This window comes from Canis lupus, chromosome 21 (genome assembly GCF_003254725.2).
Source record: "Canis lupus dingo isolate Sandy chromosome 21, ASM325472v2, whole genome shotgun sequence".
Taxonomy (NCBI): domain Eukaryota; kingdom Metazoa; phylum Chordata; class Mammalia; order Carnivora; family Canidae; genus Canis; species Canis lupus.
This window is the reverse complement of record NC_064263.1, coordinates 26,344,180-26,362,518: the sequence shown is the minus strand read 5'-3', so window position 1 is coordinate 26,362,518 and position 18,339 is coordinate 26,344,180. Positions and strand designations below refer to the sequence as shown.

General features: G+C 38.4%; 1 protein-coding gene and 1 pseudogene across 1 annotated transcript in view; one reads left to right on the top strand and one right to left on the bottom strand.

Moving 5' to 3' along the window:
• RNF121 (ring finger protein 121) overlaps positions 1-18,339 on the top strand; it is an 82,612-nt gene that overhangs the window by 24,138 nt on the left and 40,135 nt on the right. Inside the window, exons 2-3 of the mRNA XM_025459176.3 lie at positions 6,710-6,747; positions 9,851-9,992. Coding sequence (XP_025314961.1) covers positions 6,710-6,747; positions 9,851-9,992 — 180 coding nt within the window. The remainder of the gene's footprint in view (positions 1-6,709; positions 6,748-9,850; positions 9,993-18,339) is intronic.
• On the bottom strand, positions 14,228-15,300 carry LOC112667473 (60S ribosomal protein L6-like; annotated as a pseudogene).

Below are 18,339 nucleotides of genomic sequence, written 5' to 3'. Positions count from 1 at the left end.
TGATCCCGGGTCTCCAGGATCACGCCCTGGGCCAAAGGCAGGCGCTAAACCGCTGCGCCACCCAGGGATCCCTTGATAAAATCCCATACTATTTAAAATAAAAATTCTCAGAAAACTAGGAATAGAGAGGAACTTCCTCAACTTGATAAAGAATACAAAAAAAGTTACAGCTAACATCATACTTGATGGTGAGAAGATTGAAGCTTTCCCATAAGCTTAGGAACAAAGTAATGATGTCCCCTCTCCATGCTTTTCAAAATCATTAGTCCTAACTAATGTAATAAGAAAAGAGAATAAAATCTATACAGATTTGGAAGGAAGAAATAACATCTTTATTCACAGATGACATAATTGTCTGTGTAGAAAATCCAAAAGAATAAAAAAAAAAAAAAAAAACCCTCCTGGAACTAACTATTTGATTATAGCAGGGTTTCAGGATAATATAAATCTAGCAAGGTTAATAAAAAAAAAAAAGCCGGTTGCATTCCTATGTTTCAGCAATGAACAAGTGTAATTTGAAATTAAAAACACAGTACAATTTAGCTCTATAGATACTAACAACTCTAGCAAAATGTTTATCAGACCTATGTGAGGAAAACTGTAAAGCTCTGATCAAAATATTAAAGAAGAACTAGGATACCTGTGTGGCTCAGTCAGTTAAGCATGACACTCTTGGCTTTGGCTCAAGTCATGATCTCAGGGTTGTAAGATTGAGCCCCACACTGGGCTCTGTACTCAGACTGGAGTCGGCTTGGGATTCTCTCTCTCTCCCTTTCCCTGCCTCTCTGCCTGCTCTTGCTTGTTTGCTCTCTTTCAAATAAATGAATTAAGCATTTAAAAAATAAAGAAGAACTAAAGAAATGGAGTGATATTCTATGTTCAGGTATAGGAAGACTCAATGTTATCAAGATATCTGTTCTTCCCAACTTGATTTATGCCAACTTGACAATGCCTGTCAGAATCCCAGCAAGTTCTCTTGTGGATATTGACAAACTGATTCTAAACTTTATATGGAGAGGCCCATATAAAGAGACCCAGAATAGCGAATACAGTATTGAAGGAGAAGAAAACTAAACATTCTATTATAATGCAATCCAGTAATTGTGCTCCATAGTGTTTCCCCGTAAGAGTTAAAAATCTGTGTCCATCCAGAGACCTGCACACAGATGTTTATAGCAGCTTTATTCATAGTTGCCAAATATTGGAAGCAAGCAAGATGTCCTTCAGTAGGTGAGTGGATAAATAAACTGTGGTACATCCAGATGGTGGAATATCTTTGTGAATATTATTCACTAAGAAGAAATGAACAATCAAACCATGAAAAGAGACAGGATTTTTAGGACTGTGAAACTATTCTGTATGATAATTGAGTGTTGCATACATCTCTTTATACATTATACATTTGCCCAAACCAGTAGAATATATAACAGTAATGAGCTTTAAGGTAAACTATGAACTTTGGGTAAAATTATGTGTCAGTGTAGGTTCATCAGTTGGAACAAATGTACTACTCTGGTGGGGGGATATTGTTAATGGGGGAGGCTCTGCATATTTGGGTGCAGGGGACATATGGGCAATCTCTATTTTCCATTCAGTTTTGCTATGAGCTTAAAATTGATCTCAATAGTCTACTTTTTAGAAGTGGACAAAGGATCTGAATAAACTTTTTCTCCAGACTCCTCTGGAGTCATATATAAATGACCAATAAACATAAAGAAAGGTGCTCAGGTCATATATAAATGACCAATAAACATAAAGAAAGGTGCTCAGCATCATTATCCTTCAGAGAAATGTAAAATTGGAAATACATTGTGATACTATTTCCCACTAACTAGAATGCTTTTATCCAGAAGAGAATAACAAATGTTGAGGATGTGGAGATATTGGAACTTTCATACAATGCTGATGGAAATGTAAAATGGTGCATCTGCTATGGAAAACAATTTGGCAGTTTCTCAAAAGGTTAAGCATAGAATTACTATATGACCCAATGATTTTACTCCTAGATATATATGCTCAAGAGAAGTGAAAACATGTCTACACAAAGACTTGTAGATGAATGTTCATAGTAACATTATTTGTAATAGCCAGAAAATATAAACAACCCAAATATCCAGTAATTGAAGAGTGGATAGATAAATGTGGTATGTCCATACAGTGCAGTATTGTTTGGCAACAAAAAAGGGAATATGTGCTATAACCTGATGATCATTGAAAACAGTAAGCCAAGTGAAAGAAGCCAATCACAGAAGACCACCTATTGTATGATCCTATTTATATGAAACATCTAGAATAGGCAATTTATAGATAAAGTCAGAAAGTCAATTAGTGGTTCCTTGGGCTAGGGAAGGACGGAGAGGGAGTGCTAACTGGTATGTGGTTTCTTTTTGGGGTGGTAAAATGTTCTAAACTGAAAAGTGGTGATGGCAGCACTACTCCATATACTAAGAATCACTGAGTAATACACTGAATGGGTGAATTTTATGGTATGTGAATTAGATCTCAGTAAAGCTGTTAATAAAATAATCAGGTGCATAGAAGTATATGACAAGGACAAGTTGTCAGTGTGAGTGCTGGGGTGCAGTAGCAGTGCTTCTCAAACTTTATATGAATTACCTGCTTGTCTTATTTAGTGTGGCTTCTGATTTAGAAAGTCTGGAATAGAGTAACATTCTCTTGTTCTAAATAAGCTCTCAGGGTACTGATGATGCTGGGCTGTGGCCCATGCTTAGCAAGGTGGTAAAGGATGTTTGTTTCTTCAGTAAATGGGGTCAGTCTAAAGAGCCTTTGAGGTTTTAGATTTTGTAGGAAGGCATAATGTGGTTTGGTGGAAGAGAGGGGCTTAATGGACAAGGTAACCAACCTGTGTAAAGACGTAGAGACCACAGGGACGCCTGGGTGGTTCAGTGGTTGAGCGTCTGACTTTGGCTCAGGTCATGATCTCGGAGTTCTGGGATCGAGTCTCACATCAGGCTTCCCTTGAGGAACCTGCTTCTCCCTCTGCCTGTGTCTCTCATGAATAAATAAATACAATCTTAAAAAAAAAAAAGACTTAGAGACCACAGAGTGTCTGATATTTGTGGGGGACAAGAGGCCTGTTTGTGGCATTATAAGGGTGAGTCCCTGAGTCTTGCACCTGAGCATTTTGTTTTTTTAATGACGTTTTCTCTTATTCTCTGCCTGATATGTTTGGTTTAACTTCTTTCAAATCTGGATTTAGGTAGATTGGCACTACTAGGGGCCTTGTGAGCTTCTATGAGGGGAGTGATTGGTTGGCAAGAAAACATTCTATGTGTGGGTCTTGGGAGTGGAATGTGGGCCCATCAATCAGTAACTGTGCCCAGAGAGCCTCCCTAATTAGCTGCCTGAGCTCTGGACAAGGCACAATCAGACTGACTTACTACTTGGGCCCAGATGAATAAACTCATTAATGAGGGAGCAAATAAAGATGTATTTCCAGATGGTACAGGTTAATTATAGCTATAGTTGACAGCTTTCCTTGTTTTTTTCCACTTGCGCTGAGAGACCAGTATGGATGTTAAATAATCATTTGGTTCGGTGGCAAATATTAAAGCCAAATCATGTCTCTACTCCTTGCATCCGTAGTACTCCATGAAGTTCTAAACAGTCTTCTAAGCCCAGGTCTAGTTTCAGCCTTAGTATTTGCCCTACTGAGGTGTTTTCCCTGAGGCTCCAAAAGCAGCCCTGTACTACGTTTCATCAACATTTGGTTCCCCAGCCTTTCCTGGTACTTTATAAAGTGTTTCCACTCTCAAGAAGAAAAGGCAATGAAATCACTTGGTCACCTTGAATCTTCTTACTGTCAGAACTCCACAGTGAAGTCAGAAGTCTTATTCTCTGTTTTCTAGACAGAGAGACTAAGGTATGTATAGATAGTAGCACGCTTGACCACACTCTCATGAAGAAGCATTCCGTGGCTGGCTCAGTTCTTTGGATCTTAGTTTTCCCTTCAGAGGAGGGATGGAAATGTAAAATGGTGCTTGTCTTGCTTCTTTGAAGATGTAGTTGTGTTGTTTCTTTTTGTTCTGACATGTAGTTTTTAAATGTGGTTTTCTGGGTGCCTCCTGCTGTCAAATGAATACTTCTTTCCCAGATGCTTGTTAAGTGTTTTTCAAGTGTTTGTGTACACTCCCATTTAAGCATCTCCATCTCCAGGTGGGGTGCTGATTTGTCATCATACTTATTGTATTGGAGAGAATTCTGTTCAATTCCTGTAGTACTCACTGAGTGCTTAGTCTAAGTTCAGCTCTGTTCTATTTTCCTTGAAAGATACAACACAGTGTATTCTCCTTGGCTCTGTGGGATCTTCCAGGTTTATGGGTTGGGAGTAAGATAGACAGAAGCAGGCCAGGACTAGGGTGAAGCAAACAAGGCACTTTCAAGGTCATGTATATGGAGAATCAGTACCTGACAATGAGTGCCACCTTAAATTTTGAGCCTTAGGTCCCTTGCTTATCTCCACCTTAATCTTTAATCCTGGTCCTGGCCTTAAGAAGCAGTTACATTGGGGCACCTGGGTGGCTCAGTCAGTTAGGTGTCTAACTCTTGGTTTTGGCTCAAGTCATGATCTCTGGGTCCTGGAATCAGGCCCCACATTGTGCTCTCTGCTCAGCAGGGAGTATGCTTATCCCTCCCTCCCTTCCTCCCTCCCCCTTGCCCTACCTGTGCAAGCATGCACGCTCTCTCTCAAATAAATAAATCTTTAAAAGAAAGAAAGAAATGTGGTCCTTAATTGTCTGCTTAGATACTGCCCAGATGGGCATTTTCATTCCTTTTTTTTTTTTTTTTTAAGATTTTATTTATTCATGAGAGACACAAAGAGAGAGGTAGAGACATAGGCAGAGGGAGAAGCAGGCTCCTCGCAGGGAGCCTGATATGGGACTGCAGCCTGATGTGGGACTCAATCCGGGGACCAGTATCACGCCCTGAGCAGAAGGCAGACACTCCACTGCTGAGCCACCCAGGTGTTCCAGCGTTTTCATTTCTTATATCCACTTGTCCTGAGATATTCTGGGACTTCTGTCATTCTAGGAAGATGAAGGCCTGAGTTTGGACACATGAATACATTCTATGAGGCATTGTGTAAAGTAGGAAAAGGGAGGAGGTGGTTGACTTCATTATCCTGATTGGCTGGGTGAAGGCTTGAGATACCCCCCCTCCCTTTTTTTTTTTTTTTTTTTTCCATGAGAGACACATATAGGCAGAAGGAGAAGCAGGCTCCCTACAAGGAGACTGTTGTGGGACTCATTCCCAGGACTCTGGGATCATGACCTGAGCCAAAGGCAGATGTTCAACCACTGAGCCACCCAGGTGCCCCTCCCCCCCTTTTAATTAACTTGGCTGGGACATATAAAAATCAAAAAGTCCTCCTTAAATAGTGATGGGAGTACACAGTATACACACATAAAGGGTGCTTGGTAAATATGTGCTGATTTGACTCAGTAGGAGAGTTCTGCCCATTTTACTTCAAACATTCTGTGTAAAGTACTTTTCTGAACTTATCATAGGAACATTGGGAAATTGGGCCTTGAACATCATAAGTACTAAAGGAATATTTGTTAGTTGATTCGTTTGACTGAGGCCTTGTCTCTTTTCTCTACATCAAGAAACATTTTCAGCTCAGGTCAATGTGATGTTTTTGACTTATGTACTGACACTTGGTTATGCTTTTGTATGGCTATAAGGAAGTAGAAGACTTGAGTCCTGAACTCAAAGAGTTTAGTATAGAGCAGTTTAGTACAGAGTAGTTTTCAATTGGAGGCAATTTTCATCCCACAGGGGAGATTTTACAATGTCTGTAGACTTTGTTGCTTCTGTGGAGATAGATGCTTTTGGCATCTAGTGGGTAGAGGCCAGGGATGCTGCTAAAATATCCTACAATGTACAGAGAGCTCCTCATCCCAGCAAAAAATTATCCAGCCCCAAATATCCCTAGTGCCAAGATTGAGCAGCCCTGCTCTAAAGGACAAGACTAACAGAACCAGAACTTTGAAATTGGAAGATCATACTGCTAGTAGCAGAGCAGGGACTAAAACTTAGTTTTCCCTAGCCTAATGTTCTGCCTGTTGCCAGGGGGCCATTTAGAGTCAAAGACATATGATAGAATATTTTATCTAGCTTCATCTCCCACTAATCCTAATTCATACTTTTTGCTCTAGCCATACTCACTTATTCGTATGTGGTACAACTTTATTCCTTTAATGTTAGTCCCTTTGCATGGAACACATTTCTCTCATTTCTTCATCTGGATAATATTTCACATCTCCTCCAGGAAGTCTTTGCCAGTCTATAACACTGCAAATTGGATCAGAAGCCACTTCTTTATTTTTCCATAGCTAGTCCTCAGTATATAACAAAGACATTTTATGTATGTATGTGTGATTTCCCAACTAGGCTGTGAACATCTTAGGAGTTAGGTTTACTCTCCTGTCCTTATTGCTTAGCACAGATATGCAATATACTGTCAGTCATAGACTTGAGACTAAGTGGTTAGAGAACAGAGAGATCGGTAGGAAGTAGAGTATCGGGGAAGGCTTCAATAAAGATTGTGACAGTTGAAGATTCTCTTTTTTTTTTTTGAAGATTCTCATAATTCCTTGAAGATAATGATGAATATATGAGCACCTTCTGTTGGGCAGGCACAGTTCTAAGACATTGATCGATTTTTTTGGTGTTTTTTTTTCTACAGGTTGATATGTCAGACCTCTCCCCAGAGGAGCAATGGAGGTAAGTATGACAGTGTGGGCACCTCAGGCTGGGAGCTGTAAATTAATCCTTCTAAAAGAGTTGTATATCTACCCTTTTGCTTCCTTGTCTGTGGGGAGGCAGTGACTCTTGACCAGTAGGAGAGGTCATTTGGGATCTTTTCTAGTACTTGGGTCACTCCTGGGTGGCTCCTTCAGTTCTGGGGAGTAAGTAGGTAATTGCACCAAACTATTTATCTGAATTTGAATACTACTAGTTCTGCCATTTCCTATTTATGCTATCTTGGGCAAGTTACTTGATTGCTTACTACCTTAGTTTCCCCAGTTTGCACAATGAAGGTTACAGTAGTACCTACACCTTATAGAGTTGTGAGGATTAATATACGTGAAATTCTTGGAACAATACCTGACATGTGGTAAGCTCCCAGTAAGTGTTACTTGCTTTGCATATGACTATCATCATTATTAACATCATCATTATGCATGAAACAGAGCAGAGAACTCTGGCTGGAAAATGGGAATAGCATCTTCTGATCTCAACTCTACTACTAACTTGCTTTGTAACTAGAGTGAGTCAACAGATACCTTATTATCCTGATTACTTATTGTAGAGCTTTCAGAGTGCTTCAGCTCCACAAGCTTCACAGAGTAGCTGACCAATGAGTTGAAATCAGCCACGTAAACTTTATTAGTAGTCCAAAAACCCCCTTCTATTAGATTATAAAAATAGAGAATGGCAAAGATACCAACTTATATGACAAACCCAGCAAGATTTTAGAAAACTTTAAGTTTAATATGCACCAGTTGTGTACTTCAGCTATCAAAACTTTCCAAAATTTGGAAGATGTTCATAGAAATATGCTATCTGCTTAGGGAGATACGGTGCCACTGTCCTCTGCTTCACTGAGTCCATACTGATTTTGTTGTAAATGCTGCATATTAAGAAGATCTTCACCTAGATAACATCTAGAAGAAGGCAACCAGGATTAATGGTTTTCATATTATGTTATACGAATGGCATTTAAAAGATCTAGAACTGTTAGCTTAAAAGGGCACAGAAGAGTGATGGTAGGAAGAGGATTATTTTTGGTTTTGTTTTTTAAAAATAAGATCATGATAAATCTTTGAAAGAGCAACAGTGGGAAAGAAGAGTGAATATGTCCTTTGTCGTTCCAGAGCATAAGGTTAGGTCCAGGAGATTAAAGCTATAGAAAGATAGGTTTTGTTTTGTCATTAGAGACATCATTAATAATTGTAGTATACTGAGACGTAGTGAGCTCCTACCCTTAAAGTGCTGGAATTTTATTCCTTCATAAGCACACTTGAGTACCTACATTGTGCCAGACACATGGTTCTCTAATTACTTTAAGAGGTGTATGTTCTGGGATGTCTGGGCAGCTCAGTGGTTAAAGCGCCTGCCTTCAGCTCAGGGCATGATCCCAGAGTCCTGAGATCGAGTCCCACGTTGGGCTCCCTGCATGGAGCCTGCTTCTCCCTCTGTCTGTGTCTCTGCCTCTCTCTGTGTCTCTCATGAATAAATAAATAAAATCTTAAAAAAAAAAAAGAGGCATATGTTCTTAGCCAGTGGAAGTATTCAAACAAAGATTGTAAAAACAAAAAAACAAAAAAATAAAGATTGTAAAGATGTTTGCATTGGGTGGGAACCTGAACTAGGAGTTGTTCTCTGGTCTTTTCTCCATATTTCTTTGATTTTTTTTTTTTTTTATTGTATACATCCATTCAGTCACATGCTAAGAATAAGAAATGTATCTGTTATCTTTATAACTCCCCACAGTCATTAGGCTTTTAAAGTGTCCTTTGCCCTTTTAGTTTAGTTTATCCTTACAACAACCCTCTGAGGGAGGGAGCCAAGATATGGACTACTTGTGACAGATGAGGAAATTGTGGTGTAGAGATGTGAATTTTCTTGGCCAAGGTCACATGGATGTCTGAACCTAAGTTTCTGACTCCTACATATTGTCTTTTTATAATATTCTCCCACCCTGGATGAGTTTATATAAAATGAATCCTTAGGTGCTGTGGCTGCCTGCTGATATTTGGCTGCCAATCCCCGCCACCATGTTTCCTCCCTAATATTTTATTGTAAAAAAATCTCAGAAAAATTGAAAAAATTATAAACACCTTTATGTCCACTACCTAGATTCTACAATTAGCTTTTTGCTATATTTGCTTTATCATTAATCTGTAATTCATCCCACTGGGCTCTTCTTGCATAGTCTGTCATTGCTATTGGGTATTCTACGAAGATAGCATTTATGTTGTCCTTTCCTTCTCTCCCTAATACCCCCGTGTATAGAGAATTTCCATAAAAGATCCTGACTACAGGCTATATTTATATTTAGTTTTCTAACTTCTTCCTTGTTTCTCTCTGTTAGCTAACTCTGACTCTATTCTTAGAGGCAGATATTGGCCAAGGAAATCATTTGTTGCCAGTCCTCTGGACCAGAGAATGCCAACCTTAGGTTAAATAAGAGTTTCCAGCTGTACTCTTCCTTAAGCCCTTGAGGAGACTATTTACCTGTGGATGCTGATGGCAAAGACACTGTTGGATTAGTATAAGGTTAAAGCAGTCTAGATTTTTCAGGCTTTAGTCTTCAGGATCCCTGGTCCTGACAGGATAGGACAAACAAAGCAAGATTTTAACCTTTGATTAGTACACGTCTGCTAGTACTTCTTTATTGGTGTCATAAATATTATTGACTAAGAGTATGAGACTTTATGGTTATCCCCTTCTCTCTGGGTTACTTTCTTCTTCTAGTGACAGGTTGAAATAGGGCTGAAATGGGCAATGACAGCAGGCTTCTCCTGGGTCCTGTTTCCTATAGGACAAGTGTCAGCTGTTTTTGCTCTTGAGGATGGGCAGCAAACAACCCATCTTTAATAGCTGAGCTCCTGACTGGGGCCCACAGAGTCCCTGTTATGTCCCCAAATGCCTGTTCTCCCAGATGAGTGTTTTCCTCACCCCTAATTTGTACAGTACCCTGCAGCTGCAAAGCATAAGAATATGTTCTGAGTTATGGACTGGTAGGATATCTCTGGAAAGCACTGCCCTTTTATCAGCACTTCTTTCCTGACCTGCCTCACCTCATCTGTTTGGCTTTCAGGGTTGAACACGCACGCATGCATGCCAAGCACCGCGGCCACGAAGCCATGCACGCTGAAATGGTCCTCATCCTCATCGCTACTTTGGTGGTGGCCCAGCTACTCCTGGTGCAGTGGAAACAGAGGCACCCCCGCTCCTACAATGTAAGCCACTGCTTCTCACTTCTTTTTCTGACAGTTATCAAAAGAGACCCTTCCTAAGTATTCTAGGGTCCGGCCTAACCCAGGCTGCCTATAGGCAGGGAACAGACAGTGATAAACATTATGTATGAATAGTGAATAGTGTATGGTGGGCATGTGTTTAAGAGACACATAATTCATTTGGTGAAAATACAGATAGAACCTGAGACTACTTTCATGGCCAGAAAAGTAGATCTTCCCTTTTAAACATTTTGGGACCGATCCATGAAGGAGATGTTCTATGTGAAACAAAAATTGACAGAATTGAAGAGGAATAGACAGTTCTTTAATAATGGTTGCAGAGTTCAGTACTTGACTTTCACTAATGGATAGAACAACCAGATAGGATATCAATAGTTAGTAAAGGACTTGAGCAACATTATAAGCCAGTTAGAACTAACAGACACCCAGGACATATACTACCCCCAATAATAGCAGAATACATAGTTTTCTCCAGTGTACATGGACCATTTTCCAGAAAAGAACATATGTTAGGCCAAAAAACAAGTGTTATTGATTTGAGAAGATTAAAATCATAGATTCAAGCATTCTGGATTAGGACATGACAGGTGTAGTATACTGGATTTTTTTTGTGACTATTTTCTTAGAAGTTTTTAACCTTTACAAAAATAACAACCCTTTAACATAAACTTGGCAAACTTCTATGTGATAATACTTTGTATAGAATATACAAGCATATATATAATAGTAACAGTAGCTAACATTTATTAAATTCTCACTCTGCCAGTCACTGTTCTAAGTACCTCACAAGTGTGGACTTAGCTAATCCTTGTAATAATTCAGTAAGGTAATGTTTTCTCCAATTATAAATGAGGAACTGAGACAGGAAAACTAATTTGCTCCAGTGATAAAACTATTATTTGAACCCAGACAGTTGTACTCCAGAGTTTTTAATCTTGATCCCTAAGTGGTTCTTTTTCTCTAGTATATGCTTTTTCAAACCTCTGGTAATATGGTCAGACATGCCCAGGGGTCTGTAGCCCACATGATGTGAACTGCTGCATTATTTCATTTAATCCTCCTGATTACCAGTGAGGTAAATACCAGGAACAAACAGGCCCAGGGAGTTGGAGTCGTGAAGGAAATACTAATAGAGCCAGAATTTGAACCCAGGTCTTCTGTTACATATTTCATAATTTCTATTGTGCATATATTGCTCCTGGAAAGGGTTTTCCATCAAGGGAACTGAGAGATAACCTGGAGCATAGGAGAAAGACAGGATAATCTTTGCCCTTGAGCAGATACAAGTTCTGAACATAACTGGCTTATAGCCAGCTCAAGTGTTGCTATGCACCACAAATAGAGACATCTGTACCTTCAGGTCACAGTGCACTGATGGACCACATTACACCAAGACTTTTTTTTTTTTTTTAATTTTATTTATTTATTCATAGAGACACAGAGAGAGAATGAGAGGCAAAGACACAGGCAGAGGGAGAAGCAGGCTCCATGCAGAGAGCCTGACCTGGGACTCAATCCAGGGTCTCCAGGATCATGCCCTGGGCTGTAGGCGGTACTAAACCGCTGCACCACCGGGGCTGCCCTACACCAATACTTTTTGAACTGGAGACCATACAGCAGGCTAAGCCACCTGAGGTGGGGCTTCACGTCTGGACCCTGGTCATGCTTTGCCCTGTTATCTGAGATAAGTCACTTGTTTGTCAGTGTGTTAATATAGTGCATAGAATGGGGATAACCAAGAATGTTGAATAGAGCCTGGAAAAATAGAATGGGGATAACCAAGAATGTTGAATAGAGCCTGGAAAAATAAGACCACTCATAAACCAAGTGTAGAGTGAGAGCCCCCTTGGTATTTCTATGCTGGTATTTAGAGATAATCTTAATACATAATGTTGAGTAATCTGTAAAGATTCATAAAAACCTCTAAAGGAAGTAAGGCTACATGTATGTACTACAGTGGTTTTCAATAAGTATTTTTAAAGAAACTGTGGAATCCTTTCTTCAAATAATATCTTAAGGAAAAGCCCAGTATGGAAAATAATTAAAGAGACTGCTTTGATTGATAGAGAGCTGGGTAACCCTAACTCCTCTGCTTCTCAGGAACATATAGGAGTTATCAGAATGTTAGAAAACCCAATGATAATGTCATTCATTTGTTAATCCTTAATAGGAAATGTGACTAACTTAATGCAGTCAGTTATATAAGGAACACGCACAATTATCTCATTACTTTACTGCCATACCCTGTAAACATTATGTTGAACTTCGCTGGTGAGCAGACATGCTAACATTATAAAATATCTTGTACTGAGAAACTTAAACCCTTATCTTGCAAAAATTGAAAAAGAAAATCTATAATATCCGCTTTATGCTGCTGTTATACAGTAATGATCTAGATTGGTTTTTTAAAAACTTTTATTAATTTGTGTACAATGAATATTTTTACTGCTTTAATTTAAATACTAACTTTGGAAGAAGAAAAGCTGCCCAAGATGCACAGACACAGTAACCTCTCCTACCCTTTTTCAAGCTTATCAGAAGTTGGAGCTGTTTGCCTTGTAAACAGTATAATACGATGGAGCCAGCCCAATCTGACTTGATTAGTCAGCTGTCTCACTTTGTAGCTATATGACTCTCTGAGCCTGTTTTTCTTATCTCTAGGTTGGGGTGGTATCTACCTCATGAGTTGTGAAGATTATGTAAGATTCTATGGCAAAGTGTTTTGTAAACTCTAAAACTCCTTTTGGTAACCACTGTTGCTCACTCTCCTGAGAGAAAAAGCTCAAGACATAAAAATGTTTTTAGATACTATGTAGAAGAAGAATAGAACTTTATTTTTTATTGAGAACAATTTCACATAAAGAAATTCACTATTCTGTGGGTCACCTGAATGGTGGAGTTGGTTAAGCGGCCAATTCTCCGTTTCAGCTCAGGTCATGATCCTGAGGTACTGAGATCAAGCCCCACGTCAGGCTCTGTTCTTCAGCACAGAGTCTGTTTTAGATTCTCTCTCCTTCTCCTTCTGCCCCTCCCGCTCATGCTCTCTTTCTCTCAAGTAAAAAAAAAAAAAAAAACTTAAAAAAAATTCACTATTCTAACCATTTATTTTATTTTATTTTTTTAATTTATTTATGATAGTCACAGAGAGAGAGAGAGAGAGAGAGAGAGAGAGACATAGGCAGAGGGAGAAGCAGGCTCCATGCACCGGGAGCCCGACGTGGGATTCGATCCAGGGTCTCCAGGATCGCACCCTGGGCCAAAGGCAGGCGCCAAACCGCTGCGCCACCCAGGGATCCCCTCTAACCATTTTAATGTATATAATTCAGTGGCTTTTAGCACACCCAGTGTTTTGCAGCCATCACCACTATTTAGTTCTAGAACATTTTCATTACCCCAAAAGGAGACCCTATACCCATTAAGCAGTCATTCCCTATTTCCCCCTCCCACCAGGCCCTGGTAATATCTGATCTGTTTTCTATGTATTTGCCTATTCTGGATATTCATATAAATGAAATTATACAATATGTAGCCTTTTGTCTGACTTCTTTCACATAGCATGAGGTTTTCAAGGTTCAACAGTATTGTACTATCAGTACTTTATTTTATTCCTTTTTGTGGCTGAATATTTTGTTGTATAGATTTGCCACATTTTGTTCATCCTTTCATCAGTTGATGGACATTTGGGTTGTTTCCTCCCTTTGGCTATTGTGAATAGTGCTGCTGTGAACATTCATTATAAACTTTTATATGAACACCTGTATTCAGTTCTTGGGTATGTCCTGGAGCAGAACTGTTTAACTTTTTGAGAACAATCTTCTATAGTAGCTGTTCCATTTAACATAGTAACCCTCAATGCTTTGGGTTCCAGTTTCTCCACATTCTCACCAACACTTGTTCTTTTTGTTTTCTTTCCTTTTTCTTCTTCTCTCTCTCTCTCTCTCTCTTTTTAAATATAGTCACCCTTGTGGGCATGAAGTAGTATCTCATTGTGGTTTGGTTTGTATTTCCCTAATGACTCATGATGTTGAGGATCTTTTAATATGTTTATTGGCCACATGTATATCTTCCATGGAGAAATCTCTGGTCTATTTTTTAATTGTTTTTGTTTGTTTTTTCTCTTTTTTGTTGTTGTAAGAGTTCTTTATATAGTCTGGATACTGGACCATTATTAGATATGTAATTTATAAATATTTTCTCCCATTCTGTGGGTTGCCTTTTTACCTTCTTGATAGTGTCCTTTGGTGCATAAACATTTTAATGGATCAGTTATTTAATTAATTAGGTTCTTTGTAAGAAATTTAGAATACCAATTTGTGAGGATAAACTCCATTTATGAGAGAAAACACAGAGCAGAGGTAGCCCTGAAGCTGAGGAACCGCTTTGATTTTTGGCAGAATTTTCGAGTCCACAGCTTTCTGATCAACCTTGTGCTGCTCTTTAATCTCATATTTCTCCTCTGTGTCAAAGATCTCACTTTCCTGGTGTCTGGGTTTATGCAACTGCTGACTTCTTGAAGTAAGCATCAGTGAGATGTTTTGGGATATTCACACTGCTGATAGCAATTTTGGTGAAGGTGGCAATGGCAGATTTTTTTTTTTTTTTTAAGATTTTATTTATTTGTTCATGAGAGACACACAGAGACAGAGAGAGAGGGGCAGGTTCCATGCAAGGAGCCTGACGTGGGACTCGATCCCAAGGTCTTCAGGATCAGGCCCTGGGCTGAAGATGGTGCTAAACCGCTGAGCCACCCGGGCTGCCCGCAATGGCAGATTTTTGGTGTGTTCTATGCAGAGGAACTCTGAAGGCCAGAGAAGTGGTTTACAAGTAGCAAACCACTGCTCAGCTGCTTCAGGAACACTACCCTCATACCCCTGCGGTGCCCAGTAAGGGTGATCAGAATGGTCTCAGGTGTGATACTAGCTCACAGTTTTCATATGCTGACTGAAAGGTTTTTTGCCATGTCTCAACAGCTTTTAAGGCACATCTTCACTAGGATAATACCTAAGCACGTGTGAAGTTTAACCACTCAAGTACCACATTCTTGTCACCACCAGCTGATTTTGTGACAGTAGCAAGAACCTTTTTTTCAACTCTGGATTTAGCGGCTGAATACTTCCTCTTGTACATGGCCTTTTTTGGGATACATAGCTCATCAGGTATAGCTACCAGTTCCTCTGACTAGGACATGGTTTTGACTGCAGCGAGGCTTCTTAATCTTGCCACCAGCATCAGCCTTCTTGGCTTCACATTTCTTCTCCTTAGTACCTGGCTTCTCAGATTTTTTACTCATCTTGCAAGATAGTGTACATGTTAACTGATACATTTATCTATTGCATTATGATTGCCATTATAACATCACACCTCCATCACATCATATAATTATCCTTTTTTAGTGGTTAGAATAATTAAGGTCTAGTCTCTTAGCAAGTTTGATGATTAGACTACAGTATTGTCCATATGCATTATACTTTGCAATAGATCTCCATGGTTTATTTACTACTTGTTTCAAGTTTGCACCCTTAAACCTATTATTCTTTTGTTCTTTGTGCTTTCAGTGTTATATCTAAGAATCTGTTGCCAAATCCAAGACTATTAAGCTTTATCTCTGTGTGTTCTTTGAAGGGTTTTATATTTTTAGCTCTTACTTACATGTCTTTGGTCTATTTTGAGTTACTTATTGTAAATGGTGTGAAGTAAGGGTCTAACTTCATTTTTTGGATGTGACTATTGAGTTACCTTAGCACCATTTTTGAAGAGAATGCTTTTTCCATTGAATGGTCTTGTTACTTTTATTAAAAAAAAAAAGTAATTGACCATAGATGGATGCATTTATTTTTGTACTCTCAGTTCTATTCTATTTAACGATATGTCTATGTTTATGTCTATACCACACTTTTTAAAAAATTTATTTTGTAAAAAAATTTTTTTTATTTTGATTTTATTTTATTTCCAGTATAGCTAATATACAATGTTACATTAGTTTCAGGTGTAAAATATAATGATTCAGCAATTCTATACATTACTCAGGGCTTATCGCAGTAAGTATACTATCAATCCCCTTCACCTATTTCACTCATTGCCCCTACCCACCTCCCCTCTGGTAACCATCAGTTTATTCTCTAAAATTAAGAGTCTATTTTTGGTTTGTCTCTTTTTTTTCTTGTTCATTTGTTTTGTTTCTTAAAGTATACATGAAGGAAATCATATAGTGTTTGTCTTTCTCAGACTGACATATTTCACTTAGCATTACACACTAGATCCATCCATGTTATTACAAATGGCAAGATCCCATTCTTTTTTTTATTATTTTTTTAAATTATTTTTTTCCATTCTTTTTTTATGATTGAATAATATTCCTGTGTGTGTGTGTGTGTGTGTGTGTGTGTACCACATCATCATTATTCATTCATTGATTAAAACTTGGGCTGCTTGCATAATTTGGCTATTGTAAATAATACTGCAATAAACAGAGGTGTATATATCTTTCCATTTAAGGTTTTTATGTTCTTTGGGTAAATTACCCAGGAATGGAATTACTGGATCATACAGTAATTTTATTTTTAATTTTTTGAGGAACTTCCGTATTATTTTCCGCAGTGACTATACCATTTTGCATTCCCATAGTACACAAGGGTTCCTTTTTTTCCCACATCCTGACCATTTGTTGTTTCTTGTGTTTTTGATTTTAGCCATTCTGACAGGTATAAAGTCATACCTCATCATAGTTTTGATTTGCATTTCCCTGATGGTGAATGATGTTGAGCATCTTTTCATGTGTCTGTTGCCATCAGTATGTCTTTGGAGAAATATCTATTCATGTCTTCTGCCCACTTTTAATTGGATTAATTGGGGTTTTTTGGTGTTGAGTTGTATAAATTCGTTATGTGCTTTGGATACTGACCCTTTATTGGATATGTTATTAGCAAACATCTTCTCCCATATCTTCCCATTCAGGAGGTTGTCTTTTAGTTTTGTTGATTATTTCCTTTGCTGTGCAGAAGCTTTTTATTTTGTTATAATCCCAGTAGTTTAATTTTGCTCTCATTTCTCTTGCCTCAGGAGACAGACATATCTAGAAAATGCTTCTATGACTGATGTCAGAGAAATTATTGCTTGTGCTCTCTTTTAGGATTTTTATGGTTTTAGGTCTCACATTTAGATCCTTAATCCATTTTGAGTTTATTTTGAATTTGTTGAGATGTGTCTTGTGGCCTAATGGGTGGTCTCTCCTGGAGAGACTATTCTGAATATATCTGTTTGATTCATGTCGTCCATTTTGTCATTCAAAGCCACTGTTTCCTTGTTTCCTTGTTGATTTTCTGTTTGGATGATCTATCCATTGATGTAAGTGGAGTGTTAAATTCTCTTACTATTATTGTATCACTGTCAGTTACTTCCTTTAAGTGTGTTATTAGCTGTTTTATGTATTTAGGTACTCCCAGTTGGGTGTATAAATATTTACAATTGTTACAGCTTCTTGTTGGATTGTCTCCTTTATGATTATATATAGTGTCCTTCTTTATCTCTTGTTACAGTCTTTGCTTTAAAGTCTACTTTGTCTGGTATAAGTATTGCTATGCTGGCTTTCTTTTCACTACCATTTGCCATCCCCTCACTTTCATTTTGTATGTGTCTTTAGGTCTGAAATGTGTCTCTTTTAGGCAGCATATAGATGAATCTTGCTTTTTTTATCCATTTTGTCACCCATTATGTCTTTTGAATGGAGTGTTTAACCCATTTACATTCAAAGTAATTATTGATAGGGGTTGCCTATCCATCTGGCTCAGTTGGAGGAGTGTGCGACTCTTGATCTCAGGGTTGTAAATTTAAGCCCCATGTTGGGTACAGATATTGCTTACATAAAACTTATTTTAAAATGTCTGATAAGGGCAGCCCCGGTGGCACAGTGGTTTAGTGCCGCCTGCAGCCCGGGGTGTGATCCTGGAGATTGAGGATCGAGTCCCACGTCGGGCTTCCTGCATGGAGCCTGCTTCTCCCTCTGCCTCTCTCTCTCTCTCTCTCTGAATAAATAAATAAATAAACAAATAAATCTTAAAAAAAATAAAATGTCTTATAAAAATACCCCAAAGTAATCACTAATTGATATGTACTTATTTCCATTTGTTACTCGTTTTATGGTTGTTTTTTATAGTTCCTCTCTGTTCCTTTCTTGCTTTTTGTCAATCTAATAGAGTAAACATATCTAAATTATTAACTACCTTTTTTAATTACTAGATTAGTGATTGAGCATGTTTTCATGCTTTCTAGGCATTTGGTTTCTTCTATCGGTTGTTTATATTGTTGACTAGTTTTTATATTTGATATGTCA